Below are 22,603 nucleotides of genomic sequence, written 5' to 3'. Positions count from 1 at the left end.
CAAAAGTAAAAATTTCTCAAAGAGCAATTTTCTTAATTTATGAGTTTTTCCAGTTTAACTTTGATAATAGAAAAAAATAACGAGCAAGTTATTATTATTAGTTTTTTTTTACAATACACATAAGAGGTAAAACAAAAGATTCAAAAATAAAATATAATTACAAAGCAATGAAATACATAATAACAGTAAAAATAGTAAACAAAAAAATCCTCAAATGCAGGGCCTGTTCGTGGGTTTTCTAATAGTGAGTTACTTACAACCCGTTGAAAACGGCCACCCAAATTTAAATATTTTGGTTAATTGTAAAAACACTAATATATCTTCTTCGATTAAAAAAAAAAATATTTTTTAAGCACACAATTTTTTGAATTTATGAGTTTTTCTAGTTAAACTTTGACAAAACAAAAAAAAATGGTAGGGGGTCAAATTTTGGTAGGGCCGCGGTGGTGCATATTTTGATGGAAAATATGTGCCTATAAAATGCCGTGTAATGCCGCAGTTGCATTCCATCAGCAACACTACCAATAGTTCTACTCCCTAGCGTCCATGAGTTGTCTCTTTGGCCCCGCGAGCCCTGGGCAACGTGGACACTGGCATTAACACCAATGAATGGCGAGTTCGGCGCTATAAAACGGGACCCCTCCAGCTAAGGGTAGGTAACCCCGACAGAAAATTCCACCGAAGAAGGCAACGGGAAACCACTTCGGTCAATAATTCCCAGGATATCACTATGAAGAGAAACCAAACAATGGCCACGAGTCCCTGGCGGTCCTTAAATGGACCAGGGGTGCGAAGAATCTCCCGGCTCGACATAGAACTGTGGAGGAGCTGTTTCGCACTGCTCAGGATAGGGAAGCTTTCTCCCGAATGATCGTCAACGTCGGGGGGACCCAACATGACATGTGAAGAAGAAAACAAAAAGTAACGAACCAGTTATCAAAACAAATGTTCCCACTGGCCACAACGTTCATTACCAATACTATTTCCCGATAATTTAATATGTAGGTATAACATAACGTACTTTTAAAAATATTTTTATTAATGTGAATATGTGCAAGCCATGTCTCTCAAATAAAAAAAACAGCGGTTATTTCTTATTAATTTAATTCTTTTTTATTTTATTTTAACATATGTATGTATCTTTTGATATATATTTTTAGTTTTTTGGTACAAAATTTTGACCAATCTCTCATTTTGAACAGTCTGTTTTTTGGTTGGCCGAGTGGTTGACTGGAAGATATTGCTTTTAACAATAAGTCCGCAAAAGTAATTATTATTTGTTCTTTGAGTTTTAAATAAATATTTAAGAACCTAACGGTGCATAGGGCACTGCATAGGCACTCCAATTGCGCTGGATCTGATGATTTTTGTTACACAAAAGTTAAGGTGATCAGTCTTACGCTCTAGTTGCCGGTCCAGCAGCATTGAAATATTGCAGTGAAGAACCACTTTTTGAATCAATATTTCACGTCCAACCTGCCAGTAAGTAAACCTAGAACCTCAAACATGGTGAACGATCGCGGCAACCACTACGCTATGAGACGGATTTATTTCCACTAGATTACCCTTTTCAGGGATTTTATCAGAGGTATCGAGTAAAAAACGCTCGTCCAGGGTTCAGGCTCTTTTTCACACTCAAAACTGTATTTATTATCCTCGGAACACATAATTAACTAAGGCCATAACTTTAAGAACTCAAAAACGCCTCACATAGATTCGTTCAAAATACAAAACAATGTATCGTTTTATGATTTTTTTAAATGTTTACTTATTTATTTATCTACTTCATTTTCATAATTTTTTAGGTAAGTAGGTATCTTTATATGTCGCCTCGTGGTGTTTTGATCAGCGCGTTTGCCTACCATACATGAGGTCTCGGGTTCGATTCCTGACATGGTTGATGTGAAATATTTATTTAAAAAGGTATTTTTACACCACAATATTTCATAGTCCCTAGACTGCTACCTGAAGCGTAAGACTGATCACTTTTCCTTCATAAAATAGAAATTATCAAAATATGCTGCGATTAGTATACCAATGCAGTGCCCTATGCACCATTAGGTGCGGAAAGAGAATGATGATGATAATTATGATATTTAGGTGATTTTAAATGATTAATTTCTGTGTTATTGAATTTTATACTCACCATTATCTGGAATATTATTCATTGCTTTGATTTGAATTTGTTGCAGCAGAGAAGAAAAGCTTTTTTGAGAAGGAAATATAAAAGTCTAGGCATTTACAGGGCTCATTCCCTTTAGTCCACTCCTATCTAGTTTTAAATATCGTACCAATCTCACATTAAGCTTACCACCCTTATAAGACAAAAATAATTGATTTATTAGCTCCAAACGCAGCACTGATAAAATAAAATAGGACATTGTTCATTAGTTAAGTATACCTGGATAAAAGAGCTTGTATAGAAAAACTTTTTATTTTAGAAATCAAACACTGATTTGAATCTACTTAACACTTAATTTAACTTATATATATTTTTATTTCTAAAAATAAAATAAAGTGTTCAGTAGACTCAAATTAGAGTTTGATTTGAATATTTTAATTTTGTTTATTTTTTTATTTAAAAAAAAAAGATATTTCTAAGCATCTAAACAAAATTATATATGATAATTATTTTATACATATACAGTATTATGCCTGTATTCTTTTTATTTGATTATTAATTAAAACTAATATCTGAGCACCCGATGACAAACTATTAATAAATAGTTTAGGGGGACAAAATATATTTTAATACTTTGTTTTCTTTATAATGTATTTTTATTGTAATAATGTGTATATTTTATTGAATAAAGACTCTATGAAAAAAAAAACACTATTAATAGTTTAAATATGGAGTTCTACAAAATAAACACCAAATCAATCAATCAAGCTTGTATAGCTTTGAAACCGATCGGTGGAAAAAAAAATAAGTGGTTAAAAACAAAGTTGCTTTTATTAATTTTATTATATTGATTATACATAAAGTAAGTGATTCAAATATAAAATATATACAATTAACTTCATTCGGGTGTGAAATTATTGCCTCAACAAATGACTCGTTCGATTATGATTTTAATGTTTTTCAATTAAACGCGATTACGGGAATAAATAATATGGATGAACCGTAAACTGGGGTTAAATTGCATCTCTTTTTAATAACTTTTCATTAACCTAGACTATTTTTGAGAAGATAAGTATTGTTTTAGATAATAAATAAAATGATTTCATATAATACGTATACAAATTACAACAGGGATGGAGAATACCTTAAATAAAGGAATATGGAAGTCTGGGCATTTACAGGGCTTATGACCTGTCAGTGTTACACTCACTATTTTGCCTATGTTTGAACATCCATAATTCTGAAATTCCTCTGTTGATTTTAGTGAATTTGTAAAGTGCCACTTTACACAGTGTGTAAAGTGGCCATTTAAACCAGCCAATGACAGGTCATAAGCCCTGTAAATTCCTAGACTTCCATATTCCCTTATTTAAGGTATCTCCATCCCTGTTGTAATTTGTTAATCTTAATGACTCCCGAGGGGGTGAAATCCAGTCTTTCGACTACAAACATTTGAACAAACTAAAATATTGTAATACGTATACTTTTTTTTGTAGTCAAATGTTTTCTATGCTAGATACAATTTTTTAAAGTAAGTTCCAATGGGCGTTGATTTCGCTTTTTTTTATTTATTCAGTTTCTTAATATATGCCACATTAACATGTAAAGTGACTCCATCAAAACGTTTATGACGTATTCCTAATCCATTTTTAGATAATCGAATTCGACATATAGTCGGTGGTTCTGCGATATCGCGTAACTACCAATTTGATGTATTTGGCAGGGAATCTTAAAAAACGTTCGGTTAATATATTACATACAAATTTAATAAACCAAAAATACCGCTGGAGTGTAAGAAAAATATCATTATTTAGATTTAAAATATGAATTATTAAAAACTAACGGCTCTTAGTGTAAACAAAAAAATTATTTCAGTAAGACATTTTCGTCAAAAAAAATATGTTACGTGGTTTTGCATCATCGATGATATTTAACCATTCTACTCACCTTAGAATGGTGTACACTGACGAATAACTGAACAGATTTTTTAAAAGAAAACTTTCAAATTATCAAAAAAGCTGTACGACCTACCCAGACCAATGAAACCACCATTCCTTTTTCGCACCTAATGGTGCATAGGGCACTGCATTGCAGGGGCAAACCATGTATAGAAACGATTATGCGCAGCTTACCTTCATATTTTAATAACAATAATAATGTTTTACTGTTACTTTATTTACAGAAAAACAAATAAATAGTTACGATTTATTTATATCGTTTCTACCATTAGTATTTTTATCCGAATATAAATATTAATTTAAATAAAACGCGCCCAGCACCTGCGGTGAGCCAAGAAACTAGCCGATTTTTCCAGCTTATTTTTTCATACAAATAAGTACACTATATTTTGAATGTCTTAACCCCAATGCGGATTTATTCTCCTAGATTAAACTTGCAGATTACACAAATTATTTGAAGAATGTTGATTTGGAAAACAGTATTTTAATATTTTTTTTCTTAAGGGCTATTTTTCTTTGAGATGGTACTTTTGACATAAGACCATAATTACTTTCATGCACCATATTGCAGGATATATGGCGCACGACGCGGCCGTTTTTCACACTATTAATTTCTAAAACAATTCAGCCAGTTGACATTTCAACTGAACGCCTAATATCGACTGAATTCATCGGGATATTTTTTATTTATTTTTTAATGAGTTACGAGTATGTATTAAAATAACGGATAATATATCTTTATAATATAATATATAACAAAGTTACATCGTTTGAGTTGATTTCACGGATGAGAGTTGTTGTATCACGTATCACACAGAACCACAGAAATATATCCATTAATATTATAATATTATGTACCTTCTATGTAGGTACAAATAAATGATATTTTTTTATTGCTTACCGGTAAATAAAATTACCATTCGCCACTGCGGCATTGGTACACCAATCGCAGCGTATCTGGATCGTTTTATTTACAAAAATGTAAGATAATCAGTCTAACGCTTCAGGTACCAGTCCAGGGACCATGAAATATTCTAGTGTGAAAATACCCTTTTAAATAAAATTTTCACAACAACCACGTCGGGAATCGAACCCGAAACCTCTTGCATGGTGGGCAAACGCGCTGATCATTACACCACGAGGCCGACAAATACCAATTAAAAAAGACCAATAAAAACTCAGTGCTAAAATACAACATTGAATTGAAAATCACCGCGGCAAAAAGTAAAAAATGACATCTATCGAATATTTGTAGAAACAAAGAGTTATAGCAACGTTAACTGGTGTCTTTCAAAAGTTTTTTTTTTAATGCAATGTATCGCCGATGGTGCAAAGTTCCCCTTTCGTACAGTACGGTGTACATTAGATTTATTCATGTCTCAATATAATACATTTCTGAAGCCTTATAATCCAGCAGAGATAAATAATAATATTGGAGAATTTCGCGAGTAAATTTTCGTTTCCGGCTTTCCTACGAATTTCGTTGGTACAAATTTACAAATTATTATTGTCTTCCTTGTTGAATATCTACACGATGATATACAAAATATAATAATTAAATTATAAGGGATTTAGAGAAATCACATTAATAATGCCGTATGTGTGTGTGAACAGGAACACAGCCCCATGGCATTAGGGAAATTTAAGATTCTATTAAATGCATTGTGGCCTCGCGGCGAATGAACATGTGTGTCCATAGCGTAAAAGCTTCTCTGTTGTATTATATAGGTTCTGTATCTTTACAATTTATGAAAACCGAAACACAAAATGTATGCAAGAGAAACGATTTGCTGATGAATGTCGATAAATCGAATGTGATGGTTTTTGAAAGAAATGAAAGTATGACTAAATGTGAAATCACTGTGAATGGAGTTATACTAAAACAAGTAGAGGAATTTATCTATCTGGGAAGTATGTTCACTAGGGATGGAATGACTAAGAAAGATATTGAAAGGAGGGTGAGTGCCGGGAACAGAGTGAACGGTGCACTTAAATCGACCTTGGCAAATAAATGCTTGTCACAAGAGGCAAAATTGGCAGTTCAAAACGGAGTCCTGGTCCCGTCCCTGATGTACGGGAGCAAAGTATGGACTTGGAAAAACAGGGATGAAAGTAGGCTGAATGCTGTCAAAATGCGATCTCTCAGGCGAATGTGTGATAAAACTATGCACGATAGATGCACAAATGTTGAGATCCGTACATTGTGTAAGGCTGAGACAAGCATTGTCGACAAAATCAAGAAAGGAGCTCTGCGCTGGTTTGGACATGTAGAACGAATGGACAGCGAGAGAACGGTTAAGAATATTTACAATGCGAATGTTGATGGATGCAGAAATAGAGGAAGACCGAGAAAGACATGGCATGACCAAATCCAACAAATACTTAAAGAAGGACATGTCAAAAGTCGAAATAATCGGCGCGCGTGCATGAGAAGATGTATGAATGTAGAGGAAGCGAGATCTGAAGATAGAGTGTTGTGGCGTTCTATCCTCTGTGCCTACCCTTACGGGGAAACGGCGTGATGGTTTGTTTGTTTGTTTGTTTGTTTGATACACAAAAATAATAACAATGTTTGAGTATGTCCAAATGCTTGCAGACTGGCTGGATTTCCTCCCTAGGGAGTTATTCATATTTAAATTTATTTCAACAGAAAGGGGAAAATATTTATTTTTTATTTTTTTTTATTTATTAATAAAACATATAAGACATGAATATCATGATATTATATTCCCAGGAGTTGTACGAGAAAACTCATTTGGGACGGTACATAAAAAAAATAGTACATTTCTTGTAACAATACATAGTATACATTTAAACAATAAAAATTTTAACAAATTTTAACAATCTATGAACTTAATATTAAAAAAGGAAAGAAAACATTTAAACAATCTGTGAACTTAATATTAAAGAAGAAAATAAAAACATTCAAACAATCTGTGAACTTAATATTAAAAAAGAAAAGAAAAACATTTAAACATTCTGTGAAATTAATATTAAAAAAGAAAATAAAAACATTTAAACATTCTGTGAACTTAATATTAAAAAAAGAAAAGAAAAACATTTAAACCTAAAACACAATATATAGACTATTCACAGAAACTGAGCTAAAAACTATCACTTTCAAAAAGATTCAAGAAATAGGTCTTCATTTCTGGTCTTTGAGATTTACCACTCGACATTTCATTTTTAAGGTCATCAGGCAGTTTATTAAATTGTATACGACCAATGTATTCCAGAGACCTTTTGCCGAACTTCGTGGAACAAAATTTAGAAATGTGAAGATTTTTTGCATGTCGTGTATTATAGTTGTGAATTTCATGATTAAATGTAAGTTTTAAATTTTACTTCACAAAAGTCAACAGATGGAAGAGTTGAGGAAATGTGGATGTTCAAACGTGGGCAGAATGGTGAATGTTACACAGTGTGTAAAGTGGCCACTTAAACCAGCCAATGACAGGTCATAAGCCCTGTAAATGCCTAGACTTCCGTATTCCCTTCTCAAAAATATTTTCCCTCCCTGTTGACATAAATTTAAACGAAAATAATAATTCATACGTACATATTTAATTTGAACTTAATACGATCATTGATATCAAACTTTTGATTGTGTTAATTTAATCCATATATATGTACGAATAATTTATATAGCGTCGTTTTTGTGAAAATCACCTCAAGGGCGATGTACAATAAATAAATATCTCAGCACGTCAGGCAGCTACAGAGTGCATGGACGGTTAGGGTTCTAGTTTCTTGTTTCCAATTCAGACTAATTGAAAGAAAACAGATAGAAGCTAGATTACAGCACGTCTTGCAGCTACAGAGCGTATGGGCGGTAAGAAATCTAGCCCCTATTTACACATTTTAAAAATTTGAAAATAAATTTATGTAAGATTACAACACGTCTTGCAGCTACAAAGCGCATGGATGATTGGGATTCTAGACCCCATTTACAAAATTTAGGTATTTTATAGTTGATATATGGAAGCTAGATAACCAATCATCGTGCAGCTACAAAGCGCATGGACGAGTGGAATTCTAGAAAGATAAAACAAATGATATTAATAAACTTACAAATAATAAACGTAAACATACGAGGATGTACTAAAATCTAGCAATAGCAAAGCATTGCCGGGTTCAGCTTGTATTTTAATAAAAACGAACTGCGTTAAACGACGTCGCAAGTTCATATGGATCCGCCAATGATAAGAGAGCTGTGAAAGATACCCGGTTTACTTACCGTGATCGGACCAATCGGCAAAACTGACTAAGAGTTAGCGGAAGAGAACCTCTGACGTCACATGTAAAGTAATTTCAGAAATACAAAACTTGAAAAGTTCATTGCTCTGATAATACGATATATAAACATTTGATTTTGTTAGTGAAAATTATTGATGGAATTTCATTTTCATTTATTATGGAAATAAAAGACGAGTGATACTTTGATCAACGAATTTGGAATATTCGGTGACCGGTTTAATCGCTTTCGTGACATCTTCGAGACTGGGATGGAATGTTGCGAAAGTGATGAAACCGGTCTCTGAATATTCAAAATTTGTGGATTAAAGTATCAGTCATCATTTATTTCTATATTAAACGATATATACAAATTATGACAATCATTTTTTTTACTTTAAGTATATTCTTCTCTAAGTGCCCTGTCAGGTATCCCCAACGTTGGCAATCACTCTGGCAAAAGTCTCTCTGTCCTGTGCTACCCGAAAAATCTGCTCTACATTCCTGAAGCCAGTCCAGTCTCGCATATTTCGCAGCCAAGACATCTGTCTTCTTCCAGCCCCTCTATGACCCTCAATCTTGCCTTTCAAAATTAAATGAAGCAAGTGGTAAATTTCTCCATGCATTATATGCCCCCGATACGAAAATTTACGAACTTTTATGGTGGTTAAGAGTCCTCTGTTCGTTCTAGCTTGACTTAAGACTTTTGAGTTCGTTATCAGGTCTGTCCAAGATATCCTAAGCATTCTGCGATGCAACCACATCTTAAAAGCCTCCAGCTTGTTCATAGTGTTCACCTTCAGAGTCAAAGTCTCGCAGCCATACAACTATACAGACCACACATAACATTTTACTAATATTTGACATATTTTCAAGCTGAGATAAGCATTGTAGAAGAGGGATTTCACTTTATTTAAAGCAGCTCTTGCTGCCTCAATTCTGCAATTAATTTATATATCTGGGTCGAGAGTTTCCGTTAAAATGCTGCCGAGGTACTTAAAGTTGTCCATTTTTTCATTGTCACTTATCTTTTATTTGAGAGAAAATGCAGGGGAATCAAGTCGGCCAAATGTTATACATTCTATTATGCCAACATTAATTGTTATACCCAGTTGTTCACCAAATGCATCCACACTATTTAACAGTTCCCAAAGATCGGTAATGGTATCCGCCCGCAAAACAGTGTCGTTGGCCTACCTGATATTGTTGATTACAACTCCATTGACTTTCAGGCCTCTTTCATTGTTGTTCAACGCTTTCTTAAAAACATAGTCAGAATACAAGTTGAAAAGCAAGGGGGACAGGATACAACCTTGACGCACTCCCCGTTGAATGGGTATTGCATCTGATATTTTGTTTCCGCGTCTGATTTCAGCTGTTTGGTACCAGTATATATTTTAAATGAACATTTGATCTTTGGTGTCTATATTACACTCCCTAAACATTTCCGTCAAATTAGATTCTATTAATAAATATAAAAATAAAACACAGAACTTCATGATTGAAATATTTAACGTTTTTGGTGATACCAATTCTTTTTTACTTCACAAATCCAAGATTTGGGAGCCAATAAGTTAAATTATATTCAACAAATAATAATGTCGTTGAATGTTGGCAAACATTTCTGGAATTTTTAATATTTACCTCGAAAATGATTTGAAAAATAACTTTGATATAAATTCTTCATTACTCTTTTCCGTCGTACATTTCCTTCAACTGGAATACTCGTTGACATTATGTCATATAACACATGTTTGTTACGTAATATTGTATACTATCAAACTGGTTTTTATTAGGACAGTTTTGTATCTTTTTGAAGAAATAAGGGTGAATAACTCAAAGTAATAATTCGCTAGAGAAACCCTTAAACTCTATTGTATAGAATGAAAGCGTTCCAATTTTTTGGTTTGGCTTTTATTCTTATTCTTAGAGGTGGAGGTCAGTGCTAAGCAAGCTCCTGACGTCACTTCAACCAGTGAAGATCTATTGTGACAGGTTACCGTGAATAGTTCTCGCCTTCCAAGCCCAGTAGCTCAATCAAAATTAACTATCAACGTGCTAATAAGCGACGTAATAACAATTTCTCACCATGGTTGTTTATCATATTCACGATCACGATGCAACATCCGGGAACATAATATAAAATATCAAAATATTTACGGTTCGCGACGTTTAATTCTGATGCGCAATCACATATTTGAATTTCACCGGTATAATTATGGTAAAGATTGTATTATAAAATATATGTTTATCATGCTATTTATTGCATTTAGCCGGCGCGTCGGTTGGCAAGCCAAATGTCAAGAAAAGCAGTCGCCATAGTAATTTTACTTTAATTTTCACTTTTTTGTATTAGATACTCCAAACTATTTTGAAAATGCAATATATTGTATTATTTTTTAAAGTGAACGCCGATTTTTTGCTAGTGAACTGTATTTATTTACGAGGAGAAAAAAAAACAAACCGACACGAGCGTTGACTTAGAGATTACACACGCGTTGATTGATGACCGCGATAACTTAAGCATGTTCATTATTGTTCATTGTGATCGCTCAAATGCTCAGTACTTTTTAAGCACGTCGATACCTCCTGGTCTATGAAGAGACTGGCTACTGTGTGGAAGCGACAGTTCTCATTTTGCTTAATCTCTCCCTCCAAGCCCAAATCCGTAAAGTATCGGGCTGTTAGGTAGGGGGCAAGCTCTTAACATCTTCAAGTTTAACCAGTGGTCCCACGAGGATGAAACCCCTTTATAATGCAAAGCATCCCGTTCACATAGATTGTGTATTGGTGTTTTCTCATCTGCACTGCAGAACCTACACCAGAAAGTTTGGGAAGGGTTCATTCTAGCAAAGTGTTTCTATTGGTTTTAGGTTTGTTTTATATTTTACCTACGAACTTATAACGGAAGGTTTTATTTTTGTACAGACACATTTATTAATTGACGGGCGGCATCAACCGGCAAATTTTCGCGTATGCATTTAATTTGTCTCAGCTGGTAGAAGCATGAACTTATCGTTCTACTAATTTGAGCGTCAAGAGATAGGTCAGAATTGAGTAAAACTCCCAGTAGTTTAACGGTGGGTAAAGCGGTACTCCCTACATTGGGTAGAGCCGTATCCTGGATCAAATTCTGTCGTCTGGCTGAAGCCACCTACATTTGTTCAGTTTTTGAGTTATATTTTTGTGCAACTACTTCAGTGATGAAGGTGTATAGTGGGATTTGCATGGTAGTGTAATTAATGTCCTGACGAAGAGACGAACACATTTCGAAACCGATAAGCAAAAAAACGTTGGTAAGTGGTTATACATGATTATTTAATAACATTGAATAAAGTTGACGATTGTTTTTTTTATGTCTTATTTTAATTTTTAAACATACAAAATGTAATAATTTAGTTATTTTTTAAGATTGTTAATTTACATAAAAACTTAAATTTAGTTACTTGTATAAAAATGTTCATAAACTTTTTAACGTTTTTATGTTAAATGTCATAATTTTATGTTTCACGCTTCTACCTCACTAATGGAGTAAGATCCTAGTGTTAAGAGAGGGTTCTCGTTTTACAATTACACACGTTTAAAAAATATTTATATTAAAATATTTATAAAAATATTTGTACAAATATATGAAATTACAAAAATCAATTAATACAGATGTAAATTAGGATGAAGTGGGTTTTATATGAGTATTTAATTTGGATTTGTGTCATTTTAAATTGTATATACTTTTATTGGATCAAAATATTTTTTCCCGAGAAAGAGTAGTAATTTGTAATAAGTAGTAAAATGATTGTTTTCTTCTTAAATCTGGTACAATCGTGACTTTTTCTCTTTAAAAACATGTTATATAAAATCATTTTTTTTAAAATGCCTTCTACTTTATTTACACAAAACTGGAATATGGAATATTAAATTAGATGGGTGTATTCTTGGCTTTTTAATTATAATTTTAATAATGTTTTTTTGTTAAACTAACAAAGGATATGCATTAGATTCATTTCGATATAAAAATATACATAATACACAAAGGACGATTAACCAGATAGATTATTTTAATACTTTTGCACTGGAAAAATTGGGATTGGATCATTAAGGTGGTGCTTTAAATGATAATGTATTATTTTTAATGTTTTCGGATAAAAATATACAATTATTATTATGGTGGTCAACACTACAGAAAACTAATGTAATTTAGTACTTTATTTGTTGAGAGGAAACCCCTAAGGGTTGCAAAAATCCAATCTACCAATATACTTGCTTAGTGTGGATAGAGCCAGATATTCATCAACTCTGACGAGGTCCCGTGGGAAAACGATATTTCTGATAACCCTGGGTTTGAGTTCTGCAGTATACCGCGCTGAAAATCCATACTAATATGTTTCGAGTTAATGTTTTTAATTAACAATAGATTTGGTTTATTCAACCAAATTATCATAAATAGTCTTATTAATTTATTTATTTATTTATTTGTTAACGGACATTGTCCATGTATACAATTTATAAGGTTTAAATATTACAATAAAAGAGTAGTTTAAAACATTTAAAGAAAAAAGAAAGAAGCATTGACAAACATAAGGGACATCGAGACAAGATCTGGACTATTTATTTAGTGCTCGTTTAAATCGTTGTAAACTTAAACCAAAAAAGTCCAGATGCTGTCTTGAGTTAACAATACGACAAAGGCGGGTCATTGGAGAATTTAGGCCATAGTTTGTTCTATGCTGATCGATGAACAGAACTTCATTGTTTCTCAATCTACGAGTCGGAATATTGAATTTTACTTGTCCCAGTAATGATGGAACATCGATTATACCATTTAGTATACCAAACATATATATGGAGTCAATATTAGTTCTACGTTTTTGTAGACTAGAAATATTTAACATTGACTCTATTTCAGCATAAGAATAATTATCTCTCTCTAGTCCAAGCATCCACGCTATTTTTCGCAGCAAGCGATGTTGGACTGATTCAATGTGATTTATGCGATTGACATAGAATGGAGACCAGACCACTGAGGCATATTCAAGAAGAGGGCGAACAGTTGAGCAATAAAGAGTTTTGATTGTGCGGACATTAGTAAAATCAGAGGATATTCTGTTAATGAAGACAAGTAATTTCACTGATTTATTTACTGTATTATCTATATGCTCGTTGTATGTCAGTTTATAGTCCAAAACAGCTCCTAAATCTCTGATGGACTTGACTACATCAATTTTGGAGTTTTCTAATAGGTACTCGAAGGAAATTGGTTGTTTTGTTCTATGAAAAGTTATTTTGTCTTGTAGAAATTAAAACGTTTATTAACTGTTAACCTCATGGTCAAACTTTAACACTTCATTGACGTTTCATATTCACATTGTCAATGTAAGTTGTTCAGCTTTCAAGATGTTAGGATTTGTGATACCCAATTCTTTTCGCAGAATTGTAATCTGAATATCCCTTTTCAGACTCAGCTTATTGACACAACCCGGAACGAACCTTGTCTGTGAACTTGCCCCGACTCGCTAGAAAATTGTTGAAATGTTGGGAAAGTGTTGCTCCGGGGCACTTACAATGCATGAAGGCGGCCTCCGTGGTGTAGTGGTCAAGACGATTGACTCACGACTCGTGACCGTAAAAACCTTCGCACCTATTAAGTTTTATCTTTGTTGAAAAAATATTTAAAATTAGAAACTAAATATCATAATAAAAAGCCTACCGCTCTGCAAAAATATAAATAAAAAAATGGAGTACCTATTTTAAGTGTAGTCTGTTTCTAGAGTTTTGCATTTTAAACAATATTCAAAAGCATGCAAAACTTATAATATTTTCTTTGTTGGGTTTCATTATAATAAAACTATGATATTGGAATAGCGGGGTAAGTTGGTAAACAAAATCTGATACTCAAATATTGGTACTGGTAATAGAAAAGTAAAAGAAATCCCCGAACTTATTTAAAATATTTTCTTACTTTGAATGCGCATTACTTATTTTTTTCAGTTTTTTATTTTATTATGAAAAACCCTCGTATAAAAACGTGATAGAAATCTGTTATGATTTTTTATTTGTTTTTTTCTGAATAAGAAAGTTCAGTGCAACGGGAAAATAGTTATTTGTGATTTAGCTACTGTAAAGACGACAAGCAACAGTGTAAGAATCGTCGTTTTTATAAAATGCACGCACGAAAAATGCGCGCTGCAATCCATGACTACTAAACTAAACAAGCCCACCGAGGCTAAGCGTCTTACGCTACTCTCCTTGCACCAGTCTCCATGTTTTGCACGTTACAATAAAAAAAAAAACAAAAAACATTCTGAGACATATTTACATATATATATATATATATATTTGGATAATATATAAATATATTTGGATAATTTATATAGCGCCGTTTTTGTGAAAATCACCGCAAGGGCGCTGTACAGTAAATAAATATCCCAGCACGTCTTACGGCTACAGAGCGCATGGATGGTAGGGATTATTGTTCCTCGTCTCCAATTATGATATACAGGAGCTAGATTACAGCACGTCTTGCAGCTACAGAGCGCATAGACAGTAAGAAATCTAGCCCCTATTTACATTTTTTATTTGACAATAAAGTTTAGAGATTCAGTGATATATAAAAAAATTAAATAAAAAACAAATTTACATAAAAGAAGTTAGATTACAACAAGTCTTGCAGCTACTGAGCGCATGGATGGTTGGAATTCTAGACCTCATTTACTTAATTTAGATATTTGATAGTTGATTATATTTACCTATTGAAGCTAGATTACTAATCGTCTTGCAGCTACAAAGTGCATGGACGAGTGAAATTCTGGTAACTAAAAATTATCAATAAATTTATAAAAACAAACATTGAGCATAATAGTAAATTTGTAAAGTGTTCGTGCTAAAAAGTAAACAATAAAAAACTAAACAGACAAAGCAATTCAACACCATGGATAATAATATCATAAAAATAACTGATGAAAATATCCGAAGGGTAGCTTTCGTAGATTTTGGGTAGTTACTGGTCACTGTCGCACAAGTGCAAACACATGTTGTTTGCTTAATTCTTAGGAGATGGCCGGTCCACGTGTAGTTGCCGGAGAAGGGAAAGAAGCCTATTGTTCCAATGACTTTGTATCCATTTTAGTCTGTATTATTTCGTTTTATAATGAATATAAAATTCTATTTATTTTTTACATTATTATTAGACAAACGTGCGTATAAGAGTGGTTTGAGGATTGACGTATCATTTTGTATATACGAGTACATTGGAAAGAATATTTTAAATCTATTGAGTATTTGTTGGTGTAGTACAGTGTTTCCCACGGTGGGGCGTACGCCCACCGGTGGGGCATAACGCCTCAGAGGTGGAGCGCCACGCTACAGACATGAGACACGTTGGCATTCCACATAAAGATGGGGATACACATCGGTCATACAAAAAATTGTCTGATATGTACAAACTTGAAATATACGCCAAATTGTACTTAAAATAGAATAAAATCCGTTACAATTTCAATAACTATCTGAAAACACAGAAAATGTGCAGGGTGTTGGAATAATGGCATGGATTTGCTAAGAAGCTTACTCAAAATATCCTTATATTACTTTGCATGCCAGATAATTATTATTACTCTTTCCCTCATCTTATTTGGTGGAATGTGGTTTTAGCGCCGTAAGCGATTTACTTATTAAAAAATAAAATCGATTGGATATAACTAATAGAGGTATAAAGGGGACCTAAGACTGAAATTAATTATGTTAGACCCAGACATAAAATTTCTTTGTAGCAAGCGTAACTGAATTAAATCATAAATTAGGCGTCAAGATATGTGTGTGTTTGTACTCAATTTCAATTGTCACTCGTGTTTTATTATTGTTTTCATTTTTATTTTATTCTACTTAATTACATTTTCAATTAGAGTTTTGTAATCATTTCAGTTATAATATATGTATGAGAATAGGTTTTATTTGATTTCATTAGGGGTTTATATGTTAACAAACATATTAAAAAATGATTTGAAAATTAACCTGCTGTTTACTTAAAAAGATGCCGGTGGGGCATCTGACTTTTGAAAAGACTACGGTGGGGCATGGCATAAATAAGGCTGGGAAACACTGGTGTAGTATGTATCCTGATAAAGAGATTGGTGCGTCTCAAAACTGGTAGATATAAAAAGCCAGTAAGTAACATTAATAAAATTCTTTTAAGTTACTATTCTGCTAAACTCTCTTTATTGCGCTTCAGTAATTTTAATCTTTTACCGTCGATGTACATTATAAACACAACATATAGATTAAATACGTATTTTCATGTGTTTTAAATGTCTTTGTTTATCCGTTTTCTCAGAATAATTGGATTGATGTGGATGTCAAGGTAGGCGCTTATTCCGTTAGCAAATAATGTTATTTTACAGGCATATCAATTAACAAATCTAGAAATTGTAATAATTGTATTACCAAAACACGTTTTACATACATAAGTAGTTGTCAGCTGTCAACCCTTTCCACTTAAAGAAGATAATTTATATAAGAAAACATTATTAATATTTAAAGCAATTAATTTGTTTGTCAAACATTTTACTAAATAATATTTTGAGTTTGTCCAAATTTTTACTTTTTTTTTTTAGCACCACAACAGGCCAGGAGGCCTAATTACAGTGGTGAATTACATTACAGAGCACCCAGGCTTGAGAAAAATCACATTTTAATTTTTGTGTTCTCACCGGGAATCGAACCCGGAACCTTCCGTGCGTGAGTCAAGGGTTTTGACCACTACACCATGGAGGCCGATTTTTGTAGGCAAGGACTGGATTCAACTCCCTGGGGAGCTGTTTATATAAACATATTACAACAGAGATGAAGAACCTGGTCCATGAAGAAGTATAGAAATTGAAAACAACATTTTAGGCGTTTATTTATTTGACACTTTATATACATATACAATATATATATATACATATAAAGGCGGGCATATTGCCTTAAGGCAATTTCTTCCTACCTACCCAAAGGCTTTGCCTAGTATGTAGGTGAAATAATTCAATTAGATGAATCAAACCCGCATAAATAAAGATTTCAGCTCTTTAACTTCACAAACATCAACGGATGAAAGAATTGAAGGAATATAGATGTTCAAATATGGGCAAAATGGTGAATGTTACACAGTGTGTAAAGTGGCCACTTAAACCAGCCATTGACAGGTCATAAGCCCTGTAGATGCCTAGACTTCTATATTACCTTCTCTTAAATGTTCCTCATCTCTGTTGTAATATGTTAATATTAACAGCTCCCCAGGGAGTTGAATCCAGTCCTTGTTTACAAAAATTTGGACAAACTTAAAATATTGTTAATAAATCCACCTGGTCCATGAAGAAGTATTAAAATTGAAAATATATCATTTTTAGGCGTTGCCTAGTATGTAGGTGAAATAATTCAATTAGATGAATCGTACCCGCATAAATAAAGGTTTCAGCTCTTTAACTTCACAAACATCAACGGATGAAAGAATTGAAGGAATATAAATGTTCAAATATGGGCAAAATGGTGAATGTTACACAGTGTGTAAAGTGGCCACTTAAACCAGCCATTGACAGGTCATAAGCCCTGTAGATACCTAGACTTCTATATTACCTTTTCTTAAATGTTCTTCATCTCTGTTGTAATTTTACTTAATGTTATTAAATATTCGAATATAACCCCTTACTGACTTTTCTATGTCTACCGGATTCGAGACGTACCGGTCTCTACATCAGGACACCAATTGAAACAACGTGCGAAACACCTTTAGCATAGTTGTTGGAAAAAAATATAAAACCCACATGCCATCCATTTTAAAAGGCAACTCTTACATGCATTGATTATTATGAAAATATTTTATGTTGAAGGAGAAATAGTTGATTAAGATTTTTATCTAAATTTCATTGAATGTTATTAAATATTTGTAAAACAACCACTTGCCGACTTTTCTTTGTCTACCGATTTTGAGACGTACCGTCTCTTTGTCAGGACACTAACTAAACCAACATGCAAAACCCACCATACACCTTCACTATAGTTGTTGCACAAAAATATAAATCCAACATGCCGTGCTTTTCAGTAGGCAACCCTTACATGCACTAATTAGGTTATAAAAATGTTCGATGTTGTAGGAAAAATAGTTGAAAACAGAGAGAGGAGATGAAGGAAGGGGTGTGAGTTTAATAGGTATAAGATAACTATTACAATGGAATATCATATAATGGGCTATATTGAAAAGTTGATTAATTATGGATCAAAGAAACATTATTTTTTAAGGCCTTCCTAATGTATGTTGGTTTGCATGTTGGTTTCGTTGGTGTCCTGATGAAGAGACGGGTACATCTTGAATCCGGTAGATATATAAAATTCGGTAAATAGTTATGTACAAATATTTAATAACATTTAGTAAAATATTTAGAAAGCCCATATTTAGCGATATGTGCATCTATCTACCGTCTTCCAAGTATCAGCGAGCAGTCTGTTAGCCACATGTTCAGCATTAATTATGATATCTACAATCGACAAAAGCCACCCTTCGGATATCTTTCTTTATTTTGTAAATCATAATGTTGAAACAGTGCTTTTTTAGTTAATTTTTTTATTGTTTACATTTAAGCATGGGCACTTGACAAATTATTTACTTTGCTCAGTGTTTATTTTTATTTCATGTATCGAGAAAACCCTTTTAATACCTCTTCACCGCTCTAATTTTCTTGCCTCCTCTGTCGCAGTAGTAGCTACTCAATTGTGAATCATCTAACCACTCATATTTAACTTTTGTGTGGCTGTGATGTCACACTAGTCGACATACGATACAATACTTGATATATCTCTATTATTTTTTGAAATGTTGAATTTGTATTTTTTATTATCTTCAAATGGACATTTTCACACCCGATTTGGCAAGTAAAATTTGAATTACTCATAAAAATCATATCCGCAAATACAGCAATATATCTGTATTAGAGGGATCACAAAACAAGAAAGGTAAAGACGTTGTTTTGTAGCCGCTATAGCCGGTGTTATGTGAAATAATTTTAGTTAGATGCTGACAGTGATAGGAGGCGCACGCATGAATTACGAGCGGCGAATTTATGTTTTTTTTTTGTTTGTTTGCTATAACAGTGCTAAATTATATGTATATTTTTATAAATTATGGAAAACGAATTATCAAACTGTTTGTCTCCATGTTTTTTTTCAAATGTCTGAGCTTTAAAATATTTCATCTTTTGGTTGTGGTAACACGATATTACATCACCGCGCGCAAAGGGATTATTTACCACAGTCTTTAAGGAGTAAATATTTAAATCAAGATTGAAATTGCACAATCCAAATGTTTGAGTTTTCCTTTTTCCTTTTTATTTCGATCCTATCACATCTCTTCTCCTCTTTTCATGGTAAAGTGTATTTTTTTAAAGTCATCATTGTTTTAAATTGTTAAATACACTTATAAGATTATGTCCATGTAGGTACTTGTAATTTTTACTAACTAAACGGTCTGGGTAGGTCGGAAGAAATTGCCTTAATTTTTTAGTATAGATATAGATTACACAAACGTCACTCTGTCAAATTTAAAATTTACACTAAAAATGCATTATGTAACTTAGTAGACATTACAATAATCAATATTTACATCTCCCTTCCCCTCCTTATCCTCTCTTCAAGCATATTTGTCATAATCCCGCCCAATTTACAATAACTTACTGTTCTTAAAAAAATATTTAAAAATTCTTTGATTATTGAAAAATATTTACGAGTGCATGAAAATAACATTATTATATGTTTAAACTTATATGTGTTTATTTAATATGTGATATATTTTCCTTACTAACTTTGTGGAAATCTGTTATTAGTTCTGAGTTTATACACTATATCTGTTTGTTTACTATAAATATGTATGTAGAACTGTTGATTTCCCAAATAAAATAAAATAAAATAAATAAGTGAGTACTGAAGATGCCTATTTATGCTGTGGAGTTAAATCAACAATTTTTTCACAAAAATATCAATAAATTTTTAAAATTGTTTGATGTGGTTCTCAGTTCAAGGGGTTGAACAAAATAACCGAATTAGAACTAAAACCTTTTACAGCCCCTGTATCATACAGAATAATATTATATTGTTTCCTTTTAGATCAAAGGAATGATAACAAATATATTATTTAATTCCAGCTTACTTTTCCAGATAAATAGAATAATTACATTTACATGATACAATGCCTTTGTGTAATCTCGAGAATTTGTAACCAAGGAAGAATTTCAATAATGCTTACATAAATAATAATTATCAAACGGTAAGCTTTTTCAAATTCCGCTTTCTGATATTTATATAAGTAAATCTTTACTTATACTATAAATGTAAAAGTGTGTTTGTCTATTTGTTTCCTTCACGTAGCAACGGAAAAACAGATCAACGTGATTTTTTGTATAAGGATAGCCAGACAGCTGTGATGCATCATAAGCTACTTTTTATTCTGATAAAAATTTCCGGTTCTTCGGGAAAATTCTTAAAAGAAAATAATTATTTTTTACGTGGCTAAAACAGTATAAAAATCAAAATTTGTTATTACTATTATTTTTATATTATTAGGTGGCCTTCTTAGGTAATAATTTGCAAATTTCGGTTTTTAGATCACAACACTTTGTTATCTATATACATGAAAGGCTATGATCGAATGTGTGTCCTCGAAAGACTAGGCTGATTTACTTGCGGTTTTCAGCGAAATGTAGATCTTTGCCACACGCATATTTATAACTCATAAAATCTTCAATTTACTCAGTAGAAAAAAAAGGGAGCGTAAATGTTTTTTTTATCCATCGCCTGGGCTGTATTAGACCAGAATGCATATTATAATAAAAAATGTGAAGATGTTATGTTTTAGTGTATAAAAATTTTATTTTTTATTTTTAAACAAAATTCGTTTTTGATGGATCCCAATCAGATTATTTCCTTAAGTTTCTGATAATTTCTAATTGATTTATTTTTTATGTTTTTTTAGTAATATTAAAATAATATCAACTGACATTCGACACATTTTTTAAAATCGCATTCCTAAATACAGTACACCCCTGTTGGTGAGAAAGGCGGAGTTTAACATTTGCAAAAAAATTCTGTGTTTGAAAATAACAAGATTTAATGTTTTGAAATTCAACCGTAAACAAGTACGTAGGTACCAACTTAAAATGAATATTTGAAAACGAATTATTTTATATTTTGGAATTTAATCATAAACAAGTACCTAGGTACCTACTTACCAATGAAAAGTTACACCGTCTCTTTAACGTTTACCCGAACAGTTTTTACTAAATATTTTTTTGTAAGTATACTTTATAATGTTTTTTCTTAAGATTTTTATTAATACAAACAAATTCCCGTATTTTCTAATATAGATATTTACCATTGGCGTGTCCGTTTTGTTTCGTTTTTATAAAAAAGTTTATTATTGGATCTAAAACCGTCAAAACCTGAAAAAAAGCACAGTATTATCTGCTATCTTCGTGTGCACGGTATACAAATGTAAATATATTTATATATTAAACGCAAAACGTACCGATACAGAAAAAAAAAATTTTTTCTCCATCTAAAAAATTACAAAATCAGTTTAGTTTTTAGGTACAAAAAACGCGACAGCAAAACGTCGATTTAGTATTTTCTAATAAAAGGTCTGACATGCAGTTGTCCTTTGAAAACAATGTTTAAATACATTTATATCAAAATTCTCTGTCCTGACAATTTTTGTAAACCAAAACACTCAAATTATAATGTGTACGTACATATCTAATTTGGACTAAATTCAAAAATTGATATCAAACTTTCGATGGGTTTATTTAATTTATACACGAGTATGTACTCAAATTTAGCTATAGCAAAGCATTGCCGGGTTCAGCTTGTTCTTAATATAAAAACACTTACCTTCAGGTGGTTCGGTTTTATTGTTAAATTCTTCACACTCGATTCTCTTGTTTTCTAAATAATGTATGAGGGGGTCATCAAACGGCTCCATTTTAAGTTAAATCTGAAAACAAATAAAATAACTAGTTTAAATATTATTTATAATAACATACAAAACAATTGATTAAACATATAAATAAAAGACGAGTGATACGTTAATCCACAAATTTTAATTATCCAGTGACCGGTTTCATCGCTTTCGCGACATCTTAGAGACTGGTATTTTTATTAAGGAGTTCAATGTATTTATACGAAACAGAGGTAAGAATAGATAATTCAAAATTATATGAAAGTAAATTAAATAAAGTTGTTTTTATCTTAAGGATCATTATCAAAAAAATTTCGG

General features: G+C 32.2%; 1 protein-coding gene across 1 annotated transcript in view; it reads right to left on the bottom strand.

Annotated features, from left to right (window-relative positions):
- The window catches only part of LOC148281563 (calcitonin receptor-like), a 281,467-nt gene extending 259,158 nt beyond the window's left edge, over positions 1-22,309 (bottom strand). The window contains 1 exon segment of the mRNA XM_088226522.1: positions 22,219-22,309. Within this exon segment, the coding sequence (XP_088082648.1) occupies positions 22,219-22,309 (91 nt within the window).
- Positions 22,310-22,603: the final 294 nt, after the last annotated feature.

Source organism: Micrasema longulum, unplaced genomic scaffold (genome assembly GCF_059751315.1).
Source record: "Micrasema longulum isolate JH-2025_06_02 unplaced genomic scaffold, ASM5975131v1 h1tg000436l, whole genome shotgun sequence".
NCBI classification, from domain to species: Eukaryota; Metazoa; Arthropoda; class Insecta; order Trichoptera; family Brachycentridae; genus Micrasema; species Micrasema longulum.
This window is presented reverse-complemented; position numbering and strand designations above follow the sequence as displayed.